This window comes from Xyrauchen texanus, chromosome 38 (assembly GCF_025860055.1).
Source record: "Xyrauchen texanus isolate HMW12.3.18 chromosome 38, RBS_HiC_50CHRs, whole genome shotgun sequence".
NCBI classification, from domain to species: Eukaryota; Metazoa; Chordata; class Actinopteri; order Cypriniformes; family Catostomidae; genus Xyrauchen; species Xyrauchen texanus.
This window is the reverse complement of record NC_068313.1, coordinates 19,447,603-19,474,602: the sequence shown is the minus strand read 5'-3', so window position 1 is coordinate 19,474,602 and position 27,000 is coordinate 19,447,603. Positions and strand designations below refer to the sequence as shown.

Genomic DNA, 27,000 nt, shown 5'->3' with positions numbered 1-27,000 from the left:
GGTATTTTTTGTGTTAAAATCTGGACTACTGAACTAACTGTGCCAGCAGTGAAAAAAAAAATAATAATTGAGCACAGTTTTCTAAATCTAATAATTTAATAAGTCTATGTGAGCTGCTTAACTTTGTTCCATCTAGGTCTATTCCAAAATACAGCCTAAGAGTTTTTATAGCTGTTGAATTGTTGCTGGTTGAAAAAAGACATCTGATACTACAGGGAAAGTGCCAGACTGCAGTACCTCCAGTTCCTGCCAAACTCAGTGACAAAAACATGCAATCCAACGCCCTTGATAAGATCATTAGCCAGGTAACTGTAGAAAATGGTTCATTAGGAGACCAAAAACCTGATTCCACATTAATCTTTAAAATTCATATAGAATGACAAACTCTTAGAGACGATATCCATCAGGTGTGACGCACACACTGTTCCACTTAGAATTATGCAACGGTTAGTCAGGAAGTGTTTCAAAGGACGACAGCAGCAAGATACATTGTTCAAATGACTTTATTAAAACCCAAAGTGACCCAGCTGAATAATAATAAAATTAAAAAAAACACTTCCTCATTCCTCAGAACGCAGTAGGTTAATGTTGTTTGTAGTAATTCATATTGCTGAATCAATTTATCACATACAAGAGAAAGCGTTCCTAAAGCCAGTCAAACAATTGACAACCATGCTTTTAACCGAAGGGTACAACAAACCCTTCCAGTCCACTACAAGAAAATATCAAAAACGTACAAAATGACACAAAGAATTGAAATATAACAAGAGATCGTTGGCACAAGAGTTCGTACATGGTCATCGAGGAAGAGTAAATAGGGGCTACAACTGATCCTGCAGGCAAAACAAGAGTTAAGTGTGAGATGTTAAGACTTGTATCCAGTGTTGAAGCACAATTGATTCAATTATACGGTCCCTTGTTGAAAAATGCTTGACAAAGTGTGATTTTATTATGTCAAGTAAATTCAAGAGTGATCGCAATCTTACAATGTGTTCAGATGACTAATTTGCCCTGCATACAAAGAGGACTCTGGAGAGGGAACACATGTAAACAATGTGCTGTGCACTTACAAATCTACTAAAGCAACTGGCATTTCACACCATCTGCTACTGGCAGGATGAGGTCTAGTCTAAGAAAAGCAATGGAAAGGTGAAGCAGGCATGTACAGATTACAAAACGACTGAACTGAAACGGCTTGCGGCGGTGATCTTTGAGAGTCTGAAGAGCAATGCGCAAACTGTACAAGCATGCAGAGCTGAGCTGTGGCATCAGCGTGTTCGAGGCAAATTTACATACAGCATAAGAGGTACTATTGACAACAAGTCTGTCTTTTGATCATTCAATATCTTTGAGAGTACACAATAATACACTTATGATAACAATTCAAAATGAACAAAAAGAATGCAACATGTTTTGTGTTGTCAGTTTTTCAATGGTGTGGAGAGCAAGTCTTTCAGGCCAAGTTAAGAACTGAGGAGAGAAAAAAAACAGCATAGAAGAGAATTAAAATGTGAGAATTTACTTGGTATTCACTTCATGCATATCTGACCAGAAAGCTATTATTATGAAAAGAAAAGACTAGGGCTGTCAATCAAGTAAAATATTTTAAATCAAATGAATTACATGATCTGCCAAATAATAAATTAAATTTATCACATATAAATATATTTACTTAGAAAGCCCCTCAAGTATACAAATATATTGGCTAATAATTATAAATATTATGCTAAATATAATGCTATAATTATTAAAATACATTATCATATAGTGGCAGCAGACATGTAAAGCATTTAGACAATACAAAAGATTTTTATTTCCATATCATAGAACATAATCCTGTTATTGGCCTAATTCCATCTGCACCATTTTTGAATGTTGGTCTTAGGGCTCCTTGATTGGTCAATGTACTCATTTTCAGTGTCTCTGAAAACATAAGTGCTGCATTTTTAGGATGCAGTGATAAGTTTAACGTAGTTTGGAACTTTAAAAAAACGTGTCTCGTGAACCCTGCATTTTGTTGTCCTCGGTCTTTGAGCGTATGAGCGCCTCATCTGTGGAAGGCTGTGCTGCCGGCTCTCGTTTGTTTGACAAGGTGTGTTGCCTGTACAGCTGGAGTTTTTCTTATTGCCCCCTTCAGCCACGGATTTACAAAAACATTAAGATGGTACATTTCTTTCTAAGGAATTTACATATGGGTTGGATGATTAATTGTGTTATTTTTCATTTAATAGCACTAAATTAATGTTAAATCGACCAAATCTAAATGCCCTCCAAGACACATTCATGACTGAAAGCAATTTGATCACTCAGGAGTTTGAGATGCAACTAGACACAACTTGGCCAAGTGTAAATATTTCTGGTTGTTCAAGCCACATCCGTAAATGTAACTCCTCCAAATAGAACGGTTACATACAGACTTTTAGCCTAATGACGACAAAAACAGACACAAAAAAGCTTGCACCTTTTGTTACGCAATCGAAGCAATTTTATCAGCCTGCATTAGTGACATTAGCTTAATCACGGAAGTTATATTTGCATATAGTAGATCAGATTTACATTGGTTTTGCAGAGACACATTTATCTAGCTAAAGGCGGGTGCACACTGTACGATATTGGCCACGATTCTGCCATCTGAGACAAATTTCGGGAATCCTAAAGGATTTCTGTCGCCGCAGGGCAAAATCGGCAATCTTACAACATTCAGTGTGACGTTCACAGACGGCCGATTAATAGCCTTTGCGATGATCTTCAGCCTCAGACGAAATTTGGGCAGTGTCTGAAATGTAGCATTGCAGCCGTATAGTGTGACTGCTATTACGACGGCCAGATGAGATATTTCGGTCCTCTCTCGCACCCGAAAATAATTTGAGAAAAGTGTAACTTGTCAGTAATATGAAAGCATTATTCTCTGAATTAAATAAATACTGAGCTTACAAAATGAAAATAAATGACTGTATTTTCTTGTTTTTTGCTTTACAATTATCTTTATATTCTTTACAATGTTATTTTAATTTCTATTTTTCTTTTAATACATTTACTAAATATCTGTAAACTACTTTAAGATTCACACCACCCCAATTTTATTTATAAATAAAATAAAATATAAAGATTGAGCAATTTATACTGGTAAGTATTTATGGGATGTTTTAATCCAAATCAGCACAAGGTGAACACACTCCGCTGAACATCGACGGCTCCTCTGTGGAGATCGTCAAAAGCACCAAATTCCTTGGTGTTCACTTGGCGGAGAACCTCACCTGGTCCCTCAACACCAGCTCTATCACCAAGAAAGCCCAGCAGCGTCTCTACTTTCTTCGAAGGCTGAGGAAAGCACATCTCCCAACCCCCATCCTCACTACATTCTATAGAGGGACTATTGAGAGCATCCTGAGCAGCTGCATCACTGCCTGGTTTGGGACTTGCACCGTTTCGGACCGCAAAGCCCTGCAGAGGATAGTGGGGACAGCTGAGAAGATCATTGGGGTCTCTCTTCCCTCCATCAAAGACATTTACAAAAAACACTGTATCCATAAAGCAACCAGCATTGTGGACGACCCCACACACCCCTCACACAAACTCTTTACCCTCCTCCCGTCTGGCAAGAGGTACCGAAGCATTCGGGCCCTCACGGCCAGACTGTGTAACAGCTTCTTCCCCCATGCCATCAGACTCCTCAATACTCAGAGACTGGTTTGACACACACACACGTGTCCTGAGTTGCACTTTAATTACTGTCACTTTATAACTGTCTGCTACCTCAATAACTGCTATGTGCATAGAACATTATCTCATAGTATGTTATGTTTACATTTTTAGAAACTGTCATCTTTTTGCACTACTGAGTACTGGTCGGCGCTGCACTGTCTATTGTCCTGTTCATTGTCAGAAATTTGTTGTACTGTTCTGTACTTTTTGCACATGTTTGCACGTGCACTTTATATAGGTATATATAGGTTTTTTATATAGGTATTTTATTTCGCTGTGTTGTCTCATGTGGTCCTGTGTTGGTCCTTTGTTGTTTTTATGTAGCACCATGGTCCTGGAGGAACGTTGTCTAGTTTCGCTGTGTACTGTACTAACTGTATATGGTTGAAACGACAATAAAAACCACTTGACTTGAAATACAGTTGGATACAATAATAGAAATCTCTGTCATGTTTGTTCATCATCCAAAGTGAATTTGCAGGCGTGATGTATTATCAGCCTTTATGAATTTTCTATATTTGCTTGGCCGATAAAAAGATGTACTATAATTCACCTTTTATGTTTTCTTCAATGTGAATGGAGATGTTTGTAATCTTTCGGGCCACAAGTCTTTATTTCCACAGTGAATATTTGCTTTACTGTAGGCTACCTCTCGCACTCATGTTCATACTCAACATCTGTAATTTTCTGTATTTGTGATCAGTCTTATTATAGGCCTATTTGACAAAGTCCATCTTTCTTGTAAATGTTAGCCTATGCTCGTGATGGAGTGGTGTTGGAGCAATGGAAATTCTGATGTCCTGACTTTCAGAGAGAGAAATAAAAAAAGCTCCTCCATGGTAGGCAAATTTCATCGTTTCGCTTCTATTCCACAACACTCCCGTAACTTGAGTCACGTTCACTGATCGGGACGATTGGGACCACAGTTGGCTACGAGTCTGACAATGTCGCACAGTGTGTCATGGCGATATCAATGCGTTCATATCGTACAGTCTGACAAGCAACAATCATAAAGGTCTATTATATATAAATCGTACAATGTGCAGCCACCTTAAGTATAAATGCAATATGCATTATCAGATAGCAATCCAATCGCAAGACGCATGGTGAATACGTTTAAGTATGTAAATATGCTTGAAAGTTGTAGGGATACAGGGATACATACCACTTATAGCTTCCTGAGCAAAGTATTTCACATCCATATCTTGGTCTGTGGCTAGTTTCTCCAGTACTGGTTTGACCTCTGCTTGCAAAGCACTGTAAGACACATCATTGTTGGTATGTCTGCTTATAACAACAATTCTACCATCAAAGAATCCATTATTTCGATTGTTAAAAAACAACATACCTGCTTTCCAGAACTGGTCCAATTTTCTGTAAGCATTTGGCCACATTGAAGCGCACATTGGCCACCTGGTCAGTGGCCATCTTGAGGACTACAGGCAGCATGTGTTTTGTGGTGATCTCCTCTCCACATGCTTCAGACAGAGCCTGAAAGCACATATTGAATATATACAAACTTTACTGACACTCGGTATGAAAACTGCAAAATGACTTTCTATTAGAACACTTAGCTGTAAAGGACCAAAAGGTGAGCATAGGTTCAATGTTTCAAGACTCACATTGATGCAGAAAAGTGTGGTCATCCTGTGCAGATAGTTGGGATCATTGGCCATACCGAGAACTTTGGGCACGATGGTGTTCTGGGCCCACTCAGCTCCAAATTTCTCCACCAGCTTCATCAGGTTGCAGGTGGCAGCCTCTCGAATGGCATACACTGCAAATAATGTAAAGAGGCTTCTGTTACCTCTACTTCTAACATTAGTGCAGCGATATTTAGATTTACATTTATTCATTTGATGGTTGTAAACACAAATGTCAATTCAGATTGGCAGAATCACAGTGCACTGCATTACTCCCTGAAGGCACATTCTTCATTCTCACAAGCTAGTAATTTAGCACACTTTTATCCATAGTGAAAATATATTTTTATCCCAAATAAATACAAGTAGTTTGAGAGTGTTGCGAAACAACTTCATTGATATAATTTGCAGTGCAGACGCTGGCTGCAGAGCTCTTTTGGCACAAATTGTTTTTGGAACGATTCTCTGATTGGTGGATTTGTTTTTCAGGAATTTCACCAGGTCTATAAAGAATCTCTCCTTGAACAGCTCTCTTTTGAAGTCAACATTTAAATTCTGCAATGTGACATTTCTGAGTGCAACATAATATTCAACGAGAAAATAAAAATTAGGACATGTCTTATATCACTGCGAATAGACTGGATTGTGAAATTGGACCTAAAAGCAAGTTTGTAGTCAATGGTTACATTAACTGCATTATTTTAGAAAGGCTAACTTACCTACAAAAGTAGCCTCCGAAAAGGTCTAAATAGCTATTTGACTATTGGTTAACATTAAAAGGAATATTTAGAGTTCAATTCAAGTCAAGCTTAATCGGCAGTATTTTGTAGCATTATACTGATTACCACAAACATTTATTTTGACTTACCCCTCTTTTTAAAACATTTGGGTTACAGTGAGGTGCTTGCAAAGAAAGTGAACGGCGGCCAATTTTTGAACATTAAAATACTAACTTTTTCAAAAGTATAGCCTCAAGACATTAACAATATGCAAGTAAATATGATTTTAGTCTGAAAAATTCACTAAATAACTGTGTAGACAATTTTACAACTTCGTTGTCATGACGATGCAATGTCAACAAACCCTTAAATGACTGTAAAAATGATGATTTCAACAACTTTAAATCACAAATATTGCATGGGTTTTAACAGAAGAAATAATGCAAGTGCTTTTATAAAATTAGAAGATTCACATTTCTGCATTTAAAACCTCCAAAATTGGCCTCCATTCACTTCCATTGCAAGTCTCTCACAGTAACCTCGATTTTTATTTTTTTAATGAAAAGGAGTGACGAGTCAAAATGAACTTTTGTGGTTATCAACATTACACCACAAATGCTGTTGATTGAGCTTAACTTGTATTGAACCTGGAATATTCCTCTAAGCAATTGCCCAGGCAGCATAGGTGACATCAGAATACAAATTTCAGATGCAGAGTAAGTTATTCAATTTCGAAAGATTAAAGTATTTTTCCCCCCATTGAAATCATTAACAATAAGACGAGGAACATGCATGAAGTAAATAGGGTCCATTTTGATTACATGTTGATTTTAATAACGATTTATGGGCACAATGGTGATTATCCCTTGAAGGACTTGAGCCTACAACCTTTCAGTTACCAGCACAGATCTTTATCCAAAACACCACGGCCGGTATCAAACAGGGGTCCAGTATTTATTTTTTGTCTCAAAAGGTGAATTAACCTGAATTATACACATGTTTCCTTATATTTATTCTGCCTAGTTTCAACTTTCCCTGGCTCTTGTAATCAAACAGATTGTTGGCATGAGAGTCTGTCCTAAACATGGATTCTGTGCCGTTTTTCAACCTTGTTTGGTGTTCCACATAACCTCTGCAGATTACATTCCACCTGACTTCCCAATAACTAGAATATAGATCACAATCTAAGCCATTTAACCTCAATTCTGGGAAGAGCAGATGTCAACAAAGATCCTGTGAAATTGTGCATTACAAATCTGTTACACATTAGACAGTATGACATAATCCCTATATCAAATGGCTCTGAATTGGTTAGAGACAATCCTATTTAGAACTTACATTTTCAGGAAAAATCCCCCACCCATATTCCATATATATATATATATATATATATATATATATATATATATATATATATATATACACACACACACACACACTTGACATCAAACAAATTAAGCTATACATTTACATTAAGTAGGTCAAGCTTTAAATGGAGATAAATAAACACACAAACTGACAATCCATTTTGACAATGTGTATGGTGCACAGATTATGTTTACATGCACAAGTTTGATTTCAGTCACACTTAAACAATAATATATTTTAATATGTGAACACATTTGTCCAACTGAAATCGCACCATTTAAAAAATAAAATAAAAACAAACATTCCTCAAAGTTAAACTAACAGACCTAGATTATGTGATTCTAGCTTAGTTTCCAGCTACATTTATACATATTAATAAACTGACCAGTAAGGGCCCTGTGCTTATGCTCCGAAAGACAGATGCATGATGTGTATTTGATCCAGTGTATTTAACATCCTTCAAATATTCGATTGCACATTATGTTCTGTATGCTTGGACAGAGATGAAGACTGTAGCTCAATTATAACGGTGCGTGTAAACGTACTGACAGATGTGCCTGTGTGTATTTGTCAAAAATGTCAAGCTCACAATTACACATAAGAGAGCAGAGAATAGAGCCGCCCAGACTCTTGAGCGCTTATGTAAGTTGTGAGTGCTGGCCTAGCAGCACAGGATAAACAAGAACATTCCAGTGATGTAACCCAACTGGCCCTTTGTCTACAACTGTGTCAGAGTGTAATTGTGCATCTCTGTATGTAGGTTTGAGCGCTTCTCGCTGAAAATCACCATCCAAAACACCTCAACAGCTGGGACTGCTCAGCCTATTGTTCAGAGTGAGATCATAACCGTTCTGACAGCCATTAAATTAAAGCTTTACTAAGAGGCCCACCAATCTTTAACATTCATTACCATTTACATGCAAATCAAAGCAAGATCAGCAGGCTGTTCAAAAGCCTGGTCTATTCTATCTAAAACTGAAAATAGGCTGATATGAAAATAACTGGCAACTCGGTGAGAGATATGTGGTGCATTCACAGTGGTTAAGTCTTATTTTGTTAACCAGCGCACCTGTGAAAAAGGCTGCATTGTGCATATAGTACTGTGGACATTAGAGTGGGAATATGATGTTTTATACCATGCGTTGTTAGAAATCGGTCTATTGAAATTCTTGCATAAAGTGATTTTAATCAAATCTGTCACCAAAAATAAAACTACAGCATACTCTGCAAACTTTATCGCAGTCAGCCGCTTTGTTCATTATAATGGGATCAGTTTAGTTTTGATGTGTTGCATTGCTCGTGTTAACAGTTGCACAGGAAAAAATTGCAACTCATGCAACAATTCAAAATTCAACAGGTATTGCAGTCACAGGTCTGCAAAATCTAATCAGAATTATAATATATTGCTGTTTTAAGTCTTTTGTGTTTATACAATATGTTAGAATTATTAATTTATGAATAATCTTCCCTTTTGGCTTGTGCCCATCAAGTTACAAACCAATTTTCCTTCTTCTGCAAAACAAATTAAGATTTGTAGAATATTTCAACTCTGTAGGTACATACAATGCAAGTAAATGGTAGAAAGAACTTTGAAGCTCCAAAAAGCACATAAAAACAGCATTAAAGTAATCCATAGAACTCCAGTTGTTAAATCCATGTCTTCTAAAGTGATAAGTGTGGGTGAGAAACAGATCAATATTGAAGTAATTTTTTACGCTAAATTCTCCTCCCTGGCCAGTAGATGGCGAAATTCATGATGAATATGAAATCACAAGAACTCTTAGGTGAGAACAGCGTGCATATCACTTCTGAGGATATGGACTGAACCACTGGAGTCATATGGATTACTATTATGCAGCCTTTATGTGCTTTTTGAAACTTCAAAATCTTCAAAGTTCCTTTTACTTGCAACAGAGCGGATATATTTTTCTTAAAATCCTTGTTTTTGTTCAGCAGTAGAAAGAAAGTCATACACATCTGGGGTGGCATTCCTATTCCTTTAAATTGTCATCATTTCCTCACACATTTTGTTCCAAACCCATTTGACTTACTTTCACCAATGGAACACAAAACATGATGTTAGACAGAATGTCTCAGTCATCATTCATTTTCATTAAAAAAAAAAATTCCCCCATACAATCAAAGTGAATGGTGGCTTAAGCTAACACTGTGCATAACATCTCATATGGGTTTGGAACAATATGCAGGCAAGTAAACGGTGACAGAATTTTCATTTTTGCTTCAACTATACCTTTAATTCTGGATTATTAAAAAATAAGCATTACTACTTATGCAAAATACTATCCAATAGTATGACCTATATATATTGAGCAAAGTCAGTAGTGAATACTGAAAGACAGATAGAGACACACATGGGGGGTGTACAGAAAGATAGATGTGTTATGGTCTTATCAGACTCCTGTAATTGGCAAAGAGAGCAGAGAAGGAACTGTTGAGATGCATATCTTTTTCTGTCCATATTTACACATTTGGCAGACACTTTTATCCAAAAGGATCTTACAGTGGATTTGAGGTACACATTTTTTTCAGAGTGCGAGTTCCCTGGAAATCAAACCATGGCGTATATATTGGGCTACAGGAAGCACTCCTTCCCTTTTGGGAAGTAGGAAAGTGAGGAAGAAGGCAACTGCTTTGGTTGGCTGCCATAAAAATTCAACAATAGCTTTCTTTTTTCCTATAACACTCATCAAACCAAGAAAACAGGAGGATTGGGAGAACATACCATGATCAATGAGCCATGCCATACACAAGGAATTCAACTTCTCATCGAAGAACTCCACTCCCTGGGAACAAAGTTTGGACATAGTCACATTCTGATCAGTTTAAATGAATAGCTAACCCATAAATGAAAGTTCTGTCGTCATTTAATCACCCTTATGTTTATCAAAACTTTTATTCCAGAATATTTTATACAACAAATATTTATGAAAAAATAGGGATAAGGGCTGTCAAGCTCCAAAAATACAAAATGTAGTACCATACTAGTAGTCTATACGAGTTATCTGAAGACATCTGATAGCTTTGTGTGAGGAGCAGACTAAAATTAAAGCCGGAAAAAGCTGCATGACATGTCTTGAATTGCCACGTTCGAATTAAACAAAAATGACATTTGAGAGCTATTATGGATGGCAGGGAAGATTTTTAGGGAACGATGGCTTAAATTTCTGTATATTTGCATTTAAATCTATTGTACGGCTTCAGAAGACTTCATATACAGCACTTTGTACTAGAGGTCGACCGATATTGTTTTTTTTTTCAGGCCGCTGCCGATTTATTTTGGCCGATATTTGGCCGATATGCTTGTTTTTAACCTCTTATTTGAACCTTTTATTTGAAAGATAAAATGTAACACAAATAATTACTTAAGATAGACAAAATTTCTCAACAAATACATTTATTGAACACTTGACCAATCTGCACTTGTACACTTAAATTAAAAATGTATAATGTAAAAACATATTGTATAAATAATGTATAACAAATATATTAAATAAACAAAGCAGGTGTTATGAACTGCTCCGAGACATGAAGGTTGAGATCCAAATGCAGCTTTAATTAAGGGGCAATCCAGACACGTAATCCAATATTCAGAGCATCCAAGAGAAGCACAGGCATAACTAGGGATGGGTATCGGTAAGGTTTTAATGGTATTACTACTCTGGATACTGCTTATTGATCCGGTACTTTAACGGTATTCTTAACGGTTCTTTTTGTTATATATATATATATATATATATATATATATATATATATATATATTACACAAAGATAAACGTTAGCAGTAATGGCTCAATCGTCAGCATGTTTATTAGACCGCTTCCCCTTTAAGACCGAGTCTAATAGGCTCCTGATGCATCATATTTTCTCCCAACTATTTCCATAACTACGTCCATTTAAGACATAAACTGTGTGTAAGTGAATCTCCAAGCCGGTCGTTTTGACATATTTTTGTGTATATTTGATCGTTTACGCGCACATAAAACCAAAAGTAGCCTATAGTTTGCTTGTCTCTTTGCGGTGTGTTTCGGAGCGTGCGCCGCCTTGGGAACGGTATCTCTTGCGCTCTTTTTATTATTAAACGCGTCCCGCAATTTGGCAACTGTAGCTAGACTGCATTTTACAACAGTCACCGATCGTGCTGATTCTGACGTTAAGTTTGAGTTTTAGGGAGAAATGTCAGTGCACCGCTGTGAAGGGAAGGAAGTTGTGCTAGACAGAATGCGGCTTATGTATAAATATTCTTTTTATAATCTTTGGAAGGCGAAATCTAAAATAAAATCAGACTAATATCACAGATCTAAAGTGTAACCAGGCTATGTTTGAATGTTTAGTTCTGTCACTCATTAAGCAGGGCTCGTTTTGTGCTCGCGAGCGAGATCTCTCTCTCTCTCTCTGACTGCGAATAGCTAAATTGCATCACAGACAAATGGTTTCATATTATTATACATAGAAATGGCTGGCGAGATAAAATAACTTTCTCTTTATAGCAATAATAAATGTATTTTCTTAATTTCTCCAGTACCGACAGCAGAACCGATAACGTCCGAGCTTACCAAAGCCAGTCCTTCACTAGCCTATAGTGCGCTGGTATCTTTTTTATAACTTATTTCTCTGCATTGAGTGACAACCCTCTCAAATATAAGACACACAAACAGAACAAATAAAAGTCTCAGATTCACTGTCTGTAATTGCAAAATTCTTGCTTGCTTATTGTGACATGATAGCAACCCTTCTGCTGTGATAATGCAACTTCAGCTAGCTATCAATATCCAAAGTAGCCGAAAGTCATGTCGCCTATCGCGTTTGTCGTGTTTTTTCTTGAAGTTGGCAGTAACATATCAAAAGCTTTTAATTAAATCTAAAGAAGTTGTACAAATTTAACCCTTACTGTTTTCTCCAAGGAACTAAGCTCCTTCCTTAGGCACTGGATGAGGTCTGCTCACTCTGCTGGAAAATGACTCTAGGGGCAGTGTGCGTCGAACACGTGTTCCACAACAACACTAGGCTGCCCACAGATGTGCCTGCCTAATAATCGGCTCGATATGCTTGGATATTGGCCGATGCAGATTATGCATCAATTAATCGGTTGACCTCTACTTTGTACAAACCAATTTCCGGTTCTTTTGGCCATTTTGGAGCTTCACAGCTCTAGTAATAATTATTACAATGTGTGGAAAAGACATGAGGTTGAGTTAATAAAGGAACTTTAATTTTTGGGTGAACTATTCTTTTAAAAACGGTGTTAACACAAACAGTCCAAGGCAGAAGTAACTTGCCTTCATTTCAGATCTAAAGAGTCAATCATAATGCAGAAGAGTGGAGAACAGACTTACTAGTTGGCCTGCAAGCAGGGGCATGTACTCGATGATGGCCAGTCGAACTCTCCATTTGGCATCCTCAGCCAGTTCCACTATAGCCGGCAGCAGAGACTGAGAAAGCTGCCGGATCCCAATCACCTCATTCACACAGTCTAGATTAGAGATGATATTCAACCGCACCTCAGGACACTGGGGGGAAATGACAGAAAAGATTTATATCTTACCACGTGGCTTTACCGCGGAGAAATAACATGTGTGGAGGTTTCACGCTAATCTCCACAGCATCCACACACAACTCACCACTCGCCCCACCGAGAGTGAGAACCACACATTATAACGACCATGAGGAGGTTACCCCATGTGTCTCTACCCTCCCAAGCAACTGGGTCAATTTGGTTGCTTAGAAGACCTGGCTGGAATCACTCAGCACACCCTGAAATCACGACTCCAGGGGTGGTAGTCAGCATCAATACTCGCTGAGCTACCCAGGCCCCCGAGATAATAATTTTTACAAAATTGCATTTCATGACCGATGTAATTGCTAATACATAAAATAGCATGTGATGTATTTTCAAGAGAAACTGTATATTCAACTAGAAAGAAATTGATTGGATCAATAAAAGAGATCTCAAGATATCATGGAGGGGTTGAAAAAAGAAAGAGGGAAAGACAAAGTCGTTGCGGATGTGGAAAAAGTTATTACATTTGGATGAAAGATTATGAGAAATATTTTTGTACTTTGCAACAAAAAAAATAAAAATAAAAATCAATAAGGAAGACCATTAACATGTATTAAGAAAGTACAATAGGGTCTATTTTGATTTCATGTTGACTTTTAAGTCCTCATAATTTCAAAGTACAGTGAGGAAAATAAGTATTTGAACACCCTGCTATTTTGCAAGTTCTCCCACTTAGAAATCATGGAGGGGTCTGAAATTGTCATCGTAGGTGCATGTCCACTGTGAGAGACATAATCTAAAAAAAAAAATCCAGAAATCACAATGTATGATTTTTTAACTATTTATTTGTATGATACAGCTGCAAATAAGTATTTGAACACCTGAGAAAATCAATGTTAATATTTGGTACAGTAGCCTTTGTTTGCAATTACAGAGGTCAAACGTTTCCTGTAGTTTTTCACCAGGTTTGCACACACTGCAGGAGGGATTTTGGCCCACACCTCAACACAGATCTTCTCTAGATCAGTCAGGTTTCGGGGCTGTCGCTGAGAAACACGGAGTTTGAGCTCCCTCCAAAGATTCTCTATTGGGTTTAGGTCTGGAGACTGGCTAGGCCACGCCAGAACCTTGATATGCTTCTTACAGAGCCACTTCTTGGTTATCCTGGCTGTGTGCTTCGGGTCATTGTCATGTTGGAAGACCCAGCCTCGACCCATCTTCAATGCTCTAACTGAGGGAAGGAGGTTGTTCCCCAAAATCTCGCAATACATGGCCCCGGTCATCCTCTCCTTAATACAGTGCAGTCAGCCCTGTCCCATGTGCAGAAAAACACCCCCAAAGCATGATGCTACCACCCCCATGCTTCACAGTAGGGATGGTGTTCTTGGGATGGTACTCATCATTCTTCTTCCTCCAAACACGGTTAGTGGAATTATGACCAAAAAGTTCTATTTTGGTCTCATCTGACCACATGACTTTCTCTCATGACTCCTCTGGATCATCCAAATGGTCATTGGCAAACTTAAGACGGGCCTTGACATGTGCTGGTTTAAGCAGGGGAACCTTCCGTGCCATGCATGATTTCAAACCATGACGTCTTAGTGTATTACCAACAGTAACCTTGGAAACGGTGGTCCCAGCTCTTTTCGGGTCATTGACAAGCTCCTCCCGTGTAGTTCTGGGCTGATTTCTCACCTTTCTTAGGATCATTAAGACCCCACGAGGTGAGATCTTGCATGGAGCCCCAGTCTGAGGGAGATTGACAGTCATGTTTAGCTCCTTCCATTTTCTAATGATTGCTCCAACAGTGGACCTTTTTTCACCAAGCTGCTTGGCAATTTCCCGTAGCCCTTTCCAGCCTTGTGGAGGTGTACAATTTTGTCTCTAGTGTCTTTGGACAGCTCTTTGGTCTTGGCCATGTTAGTAGTTGGATTCTTACTGATTGTATGGTGTGGACAGGTGTCTTTATGCAGCTATCGACCTCAAACAGGTGCATCTAATTTAGGATAATAAATGGAGTGGAGGTGGACATTTTAAAGGCAGACTAACAGGTCTTTGAGGGTCAGAATTCTAGCTGATAGACAGGTGTTCAAATATTTATTTGCAGCTGTATCATACAAATAAATAGTTAAAAAATCATATATTGTGATTTCTGGATTTTTTTTTTTTAGATTATGTCTCTCACAGTGGACATGCACCTACGATGACAATTTCAGACCCCTCCATGATTTCCAAGTGGGAGAACTTGCAAAATAGCAGGGTGTTCAAATACTTATTTTCCTCACTGTATAACAGTAAAAATCACATGTCTTCATCTTCTATATTATTATTATTCCTCAAAAAGACCCATAAGGAGGCTTGCCTCATGTGGCATTTTTAAAGTGAATGCATATATTTTGCCAAATATTTGATGACTTGCTTGAGCAAGTGCACTCTGGTGATGACTGACTAAAATCCAAACAAGTTTGTTAATCAAACAGAGCCGGGTATATAAACAGCCAATGGAAATACACTTCAGGTCAGAATTCACAGAAACCAGCTCTTAACATTTTCTTATTGTGTGTTTGACCTCCGAGACCAATAAAACAGAAGATAACAGGCAAGCGTTTGGACAAGTTTTGGAACAAAGTCTAGCTGAAAGCCAAGGCTAAAGTTCAACTTAATTTAAAAACAGACTAAGAGTTTATTACCATGATCTAAAAGCTAATATGTCAAACTGAGTGGTCATGGAGAAGAGCCCAATTAAAGGAACATAAATCAGAGACTTTAGAGTAGATAATTTAACAAATAGTCTGAAAAGACTGGCACAAGGGCCTTGTTTACACCTGGAATAAACATCTGTCTTGGGTGATCTGATCACAAGCAGACAGCTGATAGTAACACGCATCTCAAAAGTGTCTCCTGTAACCACTTGATCGGATTTTGAGGAAAGGGTCAGAAACGTAGCAAAACCAATGGCTTTCCAAACAACAACGTTATTATGTGACTGTAGCAAAATACCTGTATTTACTGAAAATTGGATATGTGTGTTTCACATGATCTGCATTACTCCCTGTTGATTTCAGAAGTCTTGTGCATGTAGGGTTGTCACAACATCAAAAAATTTATGGTTGGTGCAGATACCAGTAAAATTTCAGTTCTCGATACCAATTTTCGATATCACAGCAAAAATATATGCTAATATGATATTGAACACACTCCTTCAGCCGATTTAAAAAGTTAAGTTTCAATGTAAATAATAAATTGAAACAAATGCAAGTTTCCTTCCAGTGTTCCTATATGTGGTCTACTTGTGCTGTGTGCTTCACAGTGGATGAGTGCTCTGCTCTGTCATCTCATAACACACAGCACGCATGATTCTGTGGAGTTTGGAGTTATAATCGGTATGCTTCACACATTAACTTTAAAGCACACAGCTCATGCAGACTAAGATTGCAGCCTTTCGTAGTTTAGAAATCACACAAGGACTTGAGTTAGTCAGATAGCGGTCTAACGGTACCGCACAAAAAAATGTGTGCATGGGTATGGGGTGTCTGAGATTTTCCAAATAGACTGCTATTTATAATTAAAATCTCATTCTACCAGATAAGTTTAAAACCTTTGTTTTACCTCAGGTGATTGATTGACAGATGAGTAGGTAGTCCTTCACTGTTGTCCAGGATGCATCATGATGGATTAGCATTTACACTTGGTTACATGCATTTCTGTCTACCAAATGTACTGACTCACCGCTTGCGGTATACAGGTGAAACTCGAAAAATTAGAATATCGTGCAAAAGTTCATTAATTTCAGTAATTCAACTTAAAAGGTGAAACTAATATATTATATAGACTCATTACAAGCAAAGTAAGATATTTCAAGCCTTTATTTGATATAATTTTGATGATTATGGCTTACAGCTTATGAAAACCCCAAATTCAGAATCTCAGAAAATTTGAATATTGTGAAAAGGTTCAGTATTATAGGCTCAAAGTGTCACACTCTAATCAGCTAAACACCTGCAAAGGGTTCCTGAGCCTTTAAATGGTCTCTCAGTCTGGTTCAGTTGAATTCACAATCATGGGGAAGACTGCTGACCTGACAGTTGTGCAGAAAACCATCATTGACACCCCCACAAGGAGGGAAAGCCTCAAAAGGTAATTGCAAAAGAAGTTGGATGTTCTCAAAGTGCTGTATCAAAGCACATTAATAGAAAGTTAAGTGGAAGGGAAAAGTGTGGAAGAAAAAGGTGCACAGGCAGCAGGGATGACCGTAGCCTGGAGAGGATTGTCAGGAAAAGGCCATTCAAATGTGTGGGGGAGCTTCACAAGGAGTGGACTGAGGCTGGAGTTACAGCATCAAGAGTCACCACACACAGACGGGTCCTGGACATGGGCTTCAAATGTCAAATGTCTTACCTGGGCTAAAGAAAAAAAGAACTGGTCTGTTGCTCAGTGGTCCAAAGTCCTCTTTTCTGATGAGAGCAAATTTTGCATCTCATTTGGAAACCAAGGTCCCAGAGTCTGGAGGAAGAATGGAGAGGCACACAATCCAAGATGCTTGAAGTCCAGTGTGAAGTTTCCACAGTCTGTGCTGGTTTGGGGAGCCATGTCATCGGCTGGTGTTGGTCCACTGTGCTTTATTAAGTCCAGAGTCAACGCAGCCGTCTACCGGGACATTTTAGAGCACTTCATGCTTCCTTCAGCAGACAAGCTTTATGGAGATGCTGACTTCATTTTCCAGCAGGACTTGGCACCTGCCCACACTGCCAAAAGTACCAAAACCTGGTTCAATGACCATGGTATTACTGTGCTTGATTGGCCAGCAAACTCGCCTGACCTGAACCCCATAGCGAATCTATGGGGCATTGCCAAGAGAAAGATGAGAGACATGAGACCAAACAATGCAGAAGAGCTGAAGGCCGCTATTGAAGCATCTTGGTCTTCCATAACACCCTCAGCAGTGCCACAGGCTGATAGCATCCATGCCACACGCATTGAGGCAGTAATTAATGCAAAAGGGGCCCAAACCAAGTACTGAGTACATATGCATGATTATACTTTTCAGAAGGCCGACATTTCTGTATTTAAAATCCTTTTTTTATTGATTTCATGTAATATTCTAATTTTCTGAGATTCTGAATTTGGGGTTTTCATAAGCTGTAAGTCATAATCATCAAAATTATATCAAATAAAGGCTTGAAATATCTTACTTTGCTTGTAATGAGTCTATATAATATATTAGTTTCACCTTTTAAGTTGAATTACTGAAATTAATGAACTTTTGCACGATATTCTAATTTTTCGAGTTTCACCTGTAAGTGATCGGATCACAAACTGAACCCCTTTTGTACAACTGTATTAAGCCGTAAGATGGATCTTAATACCAGGTGTAAATGGGATCTAAAATGACCAACCAAATCTTTAACAAAAACATCTGTGTCTCTGCAATAAAGTACAGTCCAACAAGGAGATGTGACCACAGGAGACAAAGACAGACAGATTAGAAATTGGGCGGTCGACAGGTGGGTTACCTCGTCCTTCAGTTGGGCCAGGAAAAGAGGCAACAGATGTTCTACGGTGTTGTCCTTGCCCAAGATGGTGGAGAGACCCATGATGACAGATGCCAGAGCAGACTTCACATGCTGGTTTGTGTCAGACACCAGCTCCTGTAATGGAAAGAGGAAGCTTGAGGGCTTTGAAATCAAGCTATTCTTCTACAAGTAGCTCTAATCAGAGACAAGGTGGTTACTGGAGTCTTTAAATAAAGAAGACATTGCGGTGCCTTAAAACCTGGACATTTATTTGCTTGTAAAACTTCAGAGGTTCTGAAAGCCTCTTATCATCGATGATATCATGTTTCGGCAAACAGCTTGTATGTATAGGCTAATTGAGATAACATCTGCTGACTAAGTAAGCAGCAAGCTGTTTGTATCAGTGAGGAATGATCTGCTTACATAAGCTTATTAACAGATAGCAAACATCATGTCATAAGACTCACAGGCCACACAGGCAAAGAACAGCTTGTAAAGCTCAAGCGGACACACCACAGGCCTCTTCCAGTTTTTTCCCCCCCTTGTAGTCTAGTCTGTAAAAACAGGTCCGTTTCTGAAGTGGAACTAGCATATATATGAGCTAATCACTACAAATCGTAAGGAAAGTTATAATAAAAGGATCAACGACACCGGTTTGGAGCGATTCGGACGACATGGGGTGGAGTGTGACGTCACTGTTCTTAAAAAGTTTAGCTCCGAATCACATTTGTTATTTCTAAGGAATGGATGTAGATAGTGTTCATTTTAACGGCACAAACTGGCACAAATTAATGACACCGGTTTGGAGCAATTTAAACATGGGGTGGAGAATGACGTCACCGCTTACAAAAACATTATTGCTATATCTAAGGAAGGGAAATATTTACAGCGTTTGTTTTAACGGCACAAACAACCAGCACCGGTTTGAAGCGAGATGGGGTGGAGAGTGACGTCACAGCCCAAAAAAGAATGCTTAATATCTCAAACACCAAATCAGCACAAACGTTAATTTTTGCAGCACAAACACAGCACAAATGAATGGAATAGTTTTGGTGATTATCAAATCATATGAGGTGCCAACTTCACGGAGGTGGCACGTGTGGGTCAGGTTTTGCTTGAAACACACACACACACAGACACATTTGTTACCATTTTCCCCATTGACTCATATTTGTTTGTGTGTTTGCATGTATGTGTGTGGGGGTGGGTGACACCCACTTACACACACACATATGTTTCCATCATGGTCCATACATCACTGATACTGGTTTCAATTGTTTTCAAACAGTTCCAGGCTCTGGTGTAGTGTTGTCAAAAATATCGATATTTCGATAAATATCGATACTGAAATATCTGAACGGTACCAATACTAATTTCCCTAAGTATCGATACTAGCCGAGCTGTCACTTTCACTTCTCTCCAAAGGTGCGTTGACAAACACCACACACACTCGCACTCCTCTCATTCGCTCTGGTTAAATAGCAAAAGTGAAGTGAATGTAAAGATGGCGAGTGCATGCGCGCCCGCGACCAGTTTTGTTTGATAAAGAACACAGCAGGAGTGCTATCTGGAAATATTTTTGATATGAAGCCAGACATCCCAAGTCTCCGGAAGTTCGGGAGTCTCCCGCATATTGATAGCTTCTCCCTGATGCCCGCAATTTAGTTCAAATCTCCGGAATCTATAGCGCACATGCAAGACAGAACATACTGCACGCATAACATAGATAGCGCCACACAACATACATAAGCGTGCACGGCAGAGAGGAGAGAGCGAGAGACCTTATGAAAGCTAGTCAACCCCAACCCCCCTTGACGTTTAAGTATCTTTTGTTGACATTGAGATTGGATTTGAATTTACTTGGAAATACAAAAGATTGCACTTTTTATTTACTTGCACTTTATTGGTTTTTGAATGTATGGCAATCTGAGAGGCTTTTGAACAAGTGCAACACCTCAGGACATTTTGTTCATGTAAAATATACCTCATTGTCATGTTCTAGACAGTTCTACCCTCTTAATATTGTGGCAGTTTTTTTCTCTGTGGTATCGAAAATCGTATCGAATATCGATATTTTCAAGGTATCGTATCGAAGTTAGAAATTCTAGTATCGTGACAACACTACTCTGGTGTCATTCTGATAATACATTACAATTTTAAAATACACGTTTTCTGGCATATGTCAGCTTTCTCGTAAGTCTTTATTTGAACCTGATCAAATTGACCCATAAAAACTTTATAAAAAAAATTCTAGAATTGTTTATAAATATATTAAATTAATAATTATAACATTTTCAGATCCACATCACCTCGGTGGAGGCTGTCATATAATTTCAGACTAAAAAGTTAAGTTGATGTAAATCTGTGTTAAATGTATAAATGGGTCACATGGATCTGGAACTTCATTATGTCCAAACAAATAACTAGGGGTGTGACGGTTCGCTCATCTCACGGTTCAGTTCACAATACTGAGCTTGCGGTTTAGTTTAAGTTTCTTTAAGCCTGAATCGTGAAAGTTCAAGAATGAAAGTTTTATTATTACTACTACTATAAAGACATATGCAAAACATTAAAACATTTTGCAGTCATTAAAAGTGATTTATGTCCATATATCAGTCCATCAGAGATGCACTGGGATTAAAAAAAAATTAAAAACAAATCAGCCTAGAACAGGGCAATGGCGATACCAAATGGAAATATTAGCAAAAAAATTTGCTTTACTTAGGGCTGGGCGATATGGCCAAAATTGTTATCACGATAATCTTTTTCATATTGTTCGATATCAATATTTATCACAATATAATAATAAATTATGCATGTTTGTTGCTAGAGAACAACAACATTCAAGATTTCAGCACAGAAAGATCAGAGCTGTTGTCCACATCACTGTTGTTCTGTCGCGCTCTTCACTAGAGACAATGAGAGGATGCAACAGTTGTCATGAAGTCTTGCGGTGCGGTTGGAATCCGACGTAACCTAATTGTTAGCAAAGCAGCTAGCATTAGAAAGTTCATCCAGTCTGACCCTACGTTACCACTGGCACGTTGTGAGCAAAGCTGAGAGCGTTTTCAATTCATTCCTATAAAAGCAGAGTGTCATGCTCGCAAGGTGGATCGTAGAATTGGCAGCGGTACGGAGCAACCTCTCTCCTTGCGAGCGCCTTTGAGCGGATTTCGTGCGCCCCAGTGGAAACGCAGCCAGAGAAAGCAGAACTGCTTGCGTTTTAGCGACACGCATTATCGATTACTCAAAAGCTTATTGTGGATTTTCTTTATCGTGATATATATCGATATAGTTTCATCGCCCAGCCCTAGCTTTACTGAAAATATGGAATAATGTTAGATACATATGCTGCTTACACACGGTCACTGTTTACATGCATTTTAAATTCAAGTTGTATTTTTCTAAAGTAATATTTTCTCTGAATTATCTAAATATTCTTATGAAAAATACATTTAAGAGAAGTGCATGCTTATCCAGTTAAATAATTTTCCTACTTAAAACCCTGATGAAATCAAATCAGACATGACATCTGACATCATTATACATATTCAGCATTATATATAGTACATTAATATGGCACTAACATTAAACCTCATGACAAATGCAAATTTTCAGGACTCACAACTGCATTTTCAGCAAACCTGCACTGTATGAACACAACCTTACTGGATAACTAGTTGTCAGTCATGTCATTTAATGTGAGAGAGCCATGCTGCAATGTACATGCATGTGTCTCGTGTGGGGTTTTGTTAACTCACGGAGACAAGTTGCGCAAATAAAGCTGCACTCTGCACACGGTAAAAATCATTCAAAGCTGCTGTCGGTTAATTAAGATCTGTTGGATGAACTCATGCCTCGATTGGGCTGGTTTATTTAATAACGTGGTGTCAATTTTGATTAGACATGCCAGTGTTATGGACGTCACCATCTTTGATATTTACTTGAGTCATTGTGACAACGGTTCTGTTAGAATACGGGCTTGACTTTGGATGTTCGTTCAAACGGACCTTATTCGAACTGCTATTGAACGTGGTTGTATGAACAGAAAGTTTCAAGACTCAAACCTGTAAGCAAACGGATGTCTGTCCCAAACACTGACTGTGTGAACGTAGCCTAAATTTCTCTAACGCATCAGACGGTCATCAGATCCTAAAATGGCGCTCTCTCCTGCACCCTGTGTTACATTTGTTTACATGGTTTCACTTTCAGTTCTCACAGATTCAACTAGTAATCTCATTTTAGTGCTCCTTGTGTGCATTGAAGCAATTTTCATGTGCATGCCCTCGTAACGCAGGCGTAGGACGTCGGATAAAGATGCTTGTAAAATAATAATAAAATGCCCAATCTCCACGATACGCATCATCACGTTTTTAAACCACGATGTATCATGCCACGATACACCGTTACAAACCAACAAATGACTGAATTAAAATGATTGAAATAAATAAATCACTTTCTATTGCTAATGAGAAGGTAAGCTTGGGCTGTCCACTAAAAAGTTAAGATAACTGCTAACAAAACGTTTAGCAACAGAATAAGGGAATTTCTGCACAGCTCCTCAGTTATTCTGCTTGGGTTTGTCTTAAGCGTAGCAAACCAGAAAACAAATATAATTAAAAAAACTAATCCCAGCCTGATGCTTTAGTAAACTTTGAGATACACAGTTGACATGGGATCTAACAGGTATTAAAGATATAACAGCAGTGACCCCTGCTGCCCATGACCTCCTGATAGAGTCAACAGTCCAACGATGTAATTCATTCAAAGTATAAAAATTATTAAACTGAGTTTCATGCAACTGTAAATATGTATGAAACTTCTGCAATAATTATTTCACAATACCAAAAATGGTACCACGTATTTATGGCATATGTACTGTAACCACTTCTAACATAACAGAAATCAACCAGACCAACTGCAAGAACTCTTGCAGAGACAACCTGGACACCTGCCCAGATATGATCTCACATCATCAAAAAACAAATAGGCTTGAGTTTTCCAAGTACCCCCTCTTGAGAACTTGGCATCCACTGGGTTGTATAACAGTTGAGACACATGCGATTTCATAAACAAGAAGGCGAGATTAAAATACATACCTTGACGCATGGCAGAATATGAGTCATGATGATCGTTTCCCTGCTGTCTTCGGGTAAACTTTCGCAGAACACTGGGAAGATAAACAGGGCATCAGATAATGTTTTTGTGAGACTGTTTTCATTGAGACATCAGGCTTTGGGAAGCTGGCAGAGGGAAACCTCACCTTTCACCTTGTTGGCTGCAGCAGCACGGACCTCTGCCTCGCAGTCTTTCAACAAGTTCTGGAATGCAGGGACCAGATCATCCTTGGTGATCTCTGGGCCAACAGCGTTTTGCAACTATACACAAACAGAAAAACAACTAGGGTTAGCACAAACACTGTTGCGGAAACATACTGGACCCTGGTGAAATATCAATATCAAGGGCGGATTTGAGTTTCCAAGTACCCACTTCTGAGAATTTGTCTGCCACCATGTAGCGCACTCTCCAAGATTTGTCCTCTGAGGCCTGACGGAGAGTGGGCATAACTAGAGACTCCAAGTCTTCCTGTGGCAGCAGGGTGGCTATGCTAACCCCAGCCTCTACTGCAAGGAGCCGCACAGAGTCCTGTAAAACCAAGTAAAAATGTTTGTTCTCCCAATAAAAAGCATTAGAGCACAATGACCGCCTCAGTTCCAGAAGTATTTTTCCCATTCATTTTCTCAATGGGGATTAAAATAAAAAATAAATAAAAATGAGTTCCAAGCCATGAACCAAACAAACCAGCTCTGAGGTGAATCACAACACAGGTGAATTCACAAGGATTTGAAAATAAAAATGACAAAGGTACAATACAGTATACTGAGTGCTTGATGTGTTTATTGAAGACACTACAATCCCATGATCTAGTGAACAACCATTGTACAACATAAAATATACTGTACAGTTTTTGATTAGAAGAAAAAAAAAAACACATTTTATTTTTATTGAAAATATTCTGATATTTACATAAGTATTTCTTTTACATAAATGCCTTCTCTGATTGGTGAATCTCTCATCAGGATTTTGGGTAGAGTAGGTTTTCACTGGGAACTTGGGCATTTATGACGTGTGAATTAGAAAATAAATAAATATTTTAAAAAGTTAATATCACTCTGACTAGTGGCTTGTACCGAAGCATCAGTCATCAATTAACCTCAGCGCTCATGGCAAGTTTGTCTTGACAGATGTACAAGTTATCATTAAAGGAATGTTCCGGGTTCAATAAAAGTTAAGCTCAATCAACAGCATTTGTGGCATAATGTTAATCACCACAAAAGGTTTTTCGAATCATCCCTCATTTTCTTTAAAAAAAGAAAAAAACATCGAGGTTACAGTGAGGCTCTTACAATGTAATGGACAATTTTTTGGAGGGTTTAAAAGGCAGAAATGTGAAGCTTATAATTTTATAAAAGCAATGACATAAATAATACATGAGTTTTAACAGAAGAATTAGAGCTGTAAAGTTGTTTAAATTGTCATTTTTACAGTCATTTTAGGGTTTGTTGACATTACATCATCATGGCAACAAAGTTGTAAAATTGGATATTACTTAATAACATTAGATCACAATAAACTCATGTTTACACTTATATTGTTCATGTCTGTCGATTGAGCTTAACTTGTATTGAAGCCGTAATATTCCTTTAAAAAATGATTTCTCTTATGAGCACATGAATGGGATTTTTAGATCTGGAACTAGACTTGTCCTCTCCAAACAGCTGTACTTGGGAATGCAGGTGGATTTCACTGTACCTGCTCATCAGATGCTAGCGCTGTAAAAAGAGGAATGACGTCACTCTTAACATAGTCCAGCTCCAGAGCTTTTGCACACTCGCCAAGTTTAGATGCAGCGGCACGTCGCACCATGGGGGTGTCGTCAGAGCAAAGGGTGCGGAAGTGCCTGTGAAGACAATGAAAATCTTAAATATTATTGAACATAACATCATGTCTCTAGGTCATGTGATTTTGAAAACCATCAGTTTAACTCACTGGCGGATTTCCGATTTAACAGTGCTGGATACACGAGGGTAGCAGACGCTTAACAGACCACAGGCAGATGTTCGGGAGGTAAACCAGTCCCCGCTGGCCAACCGCTTCACAAGTGGCACAAAATGCACCTCCAAGTCTACAGGGGAATGTTCCTGAGAGATCTTATGCAGAGACTCAACGGCTTTGTCCCGCACAACAGTTTCCTCCACAGTGGCCAAACTTTCCAGAGGAGGCTGAGGAGAAATAATAAGTCAAAGATGAAAACATGTCTTGACTTCATGTAGGACACGGCTAATTTATATCACCCCTTACCACTTACCAAAAGGCAGTGCACAAACTCTGGGCCTCCGACCAGCACGGTGAAGCTCCCGAGCTGCTCAGCCAAGGCAAGAAGCACTTCATCCTCATCATATATGGTGTCTGCAGATGAAAAGATGCCAGTTAGTCCAAATGTATATATTATCCAATTAAATTAATGTCTAGGAAAGAAAACAGTAAAAAACAAAAACCTTTTAGGTGAATCTTGCTAAATGTTTTCTTAACATGCATTTACAATTTTTTTTTTTTACTTATGTTTACTTATAACTTAAGTTATAAAGACACAACATCCAATTCATCAATAGATTTCTTCTGAACAAAAGAACAATAAAATAATGACATTTAAAAAGACCAATTAAGAGCAGTTCATCTGTCTTGAAGATTGGATCAAAACAACTTTTGCTAATTTAAATCAGAGCAACTAAAGATTGTTGGATTGAGGTCTTACCGGTGAGGAAAGGCAGTAGTTCAGTTCTTGTTCTCTCCACACCCAGAGCCAGGGCAATAGTGGACAACTTCTTAATACTGTTCAACCGCAGCTGTGGATGCGACAGAACAGTTATTATTATTATTATTATTAATAACATGAAAGGTTTAACACCTTGCATTACTTACATTTGCCGATGTGTTTCATTACCCAAAACCATCTAGGCCTTATTGATGTGACAAAATGACTTTGAATCACCGTATCAAAACCTTATGTTCACGTCAGTGACGCCCAAAATGCAGCCTTTGAAACACATTCATACTTCCTGTAGCCGGCCGACTACTGGATCATTGTGACCGGATCCACAACATCCAGCAGGACATTTGGGTAGTGGGGTTATTATATGGATCAACTAGGCATCTTTATGAAAATAAAAATCAGAAAACACATTCCATTTCCTAAAATATCCAGTCAAAGGCGAGAATAGGCGATTTCTTTTCGCTTGCATGCGCCCGGTAGCTGGTGTCTGAGTGAAGATAGCTAGTAGCTAACTAATTATTTGTGCGTGTTTTTCGGGTGATCCACCACGGCTTCTCTTGAACTGAAATTTACCTGAACATCTTCATTCCTCAGCTCGTCGATTAAAATAGCGATAGGATAAAGTGAATCGTCGCCTTCTACTCCTGCCATTTTCGTCTTGGTTGATGGACACAGTTGCTCGTGCTGCTCTATTTCCGCT

At 38.5% G+C, this 27,000-nt stretch overlaps 1 protein-coding gene across 1 annotated transcript; it reads right to left on the bottom strand.

Moving 5' to 3' along the window:
- Nucleotides 1–484: 484 nt before the first annotated feature.
- LOC127631450 (serine/threonine-protein phosphatase 2A 65 kDa regulatory subunit A beta isoform-like) lies at nt 485–27,000 on the bottom strand. The gene is made up of 15 exons (XM_052109559.1): nt 26,874–27,000; nt 26,283–26,373; nt 25,836–25,936; nt 25,517–25,749; nt 25,280–25,427; nt 23,957–24,112; nt 23,730–23,844; nt 23,566–23,636; nt 18,467–18,601; nt 12,790–12,963; nt 10,179–10,239; nt 5,328–5,482; nt 5,054–5,196; nt 4,871–4,962; nt 485–1,470 (listed from the first exon to the last, which is right to left on the bottom strand). Exons 1-15 carry the CDS (start codon nt 26,949–26,951, stop codon nt 1,454–1,456), a joined length of 1,770 nt encoding a protein of 589 aa, XP_051965519.1. The 5' UTR covers nt 26,952–27,000; the 3' UTR covers nt 485–1,453.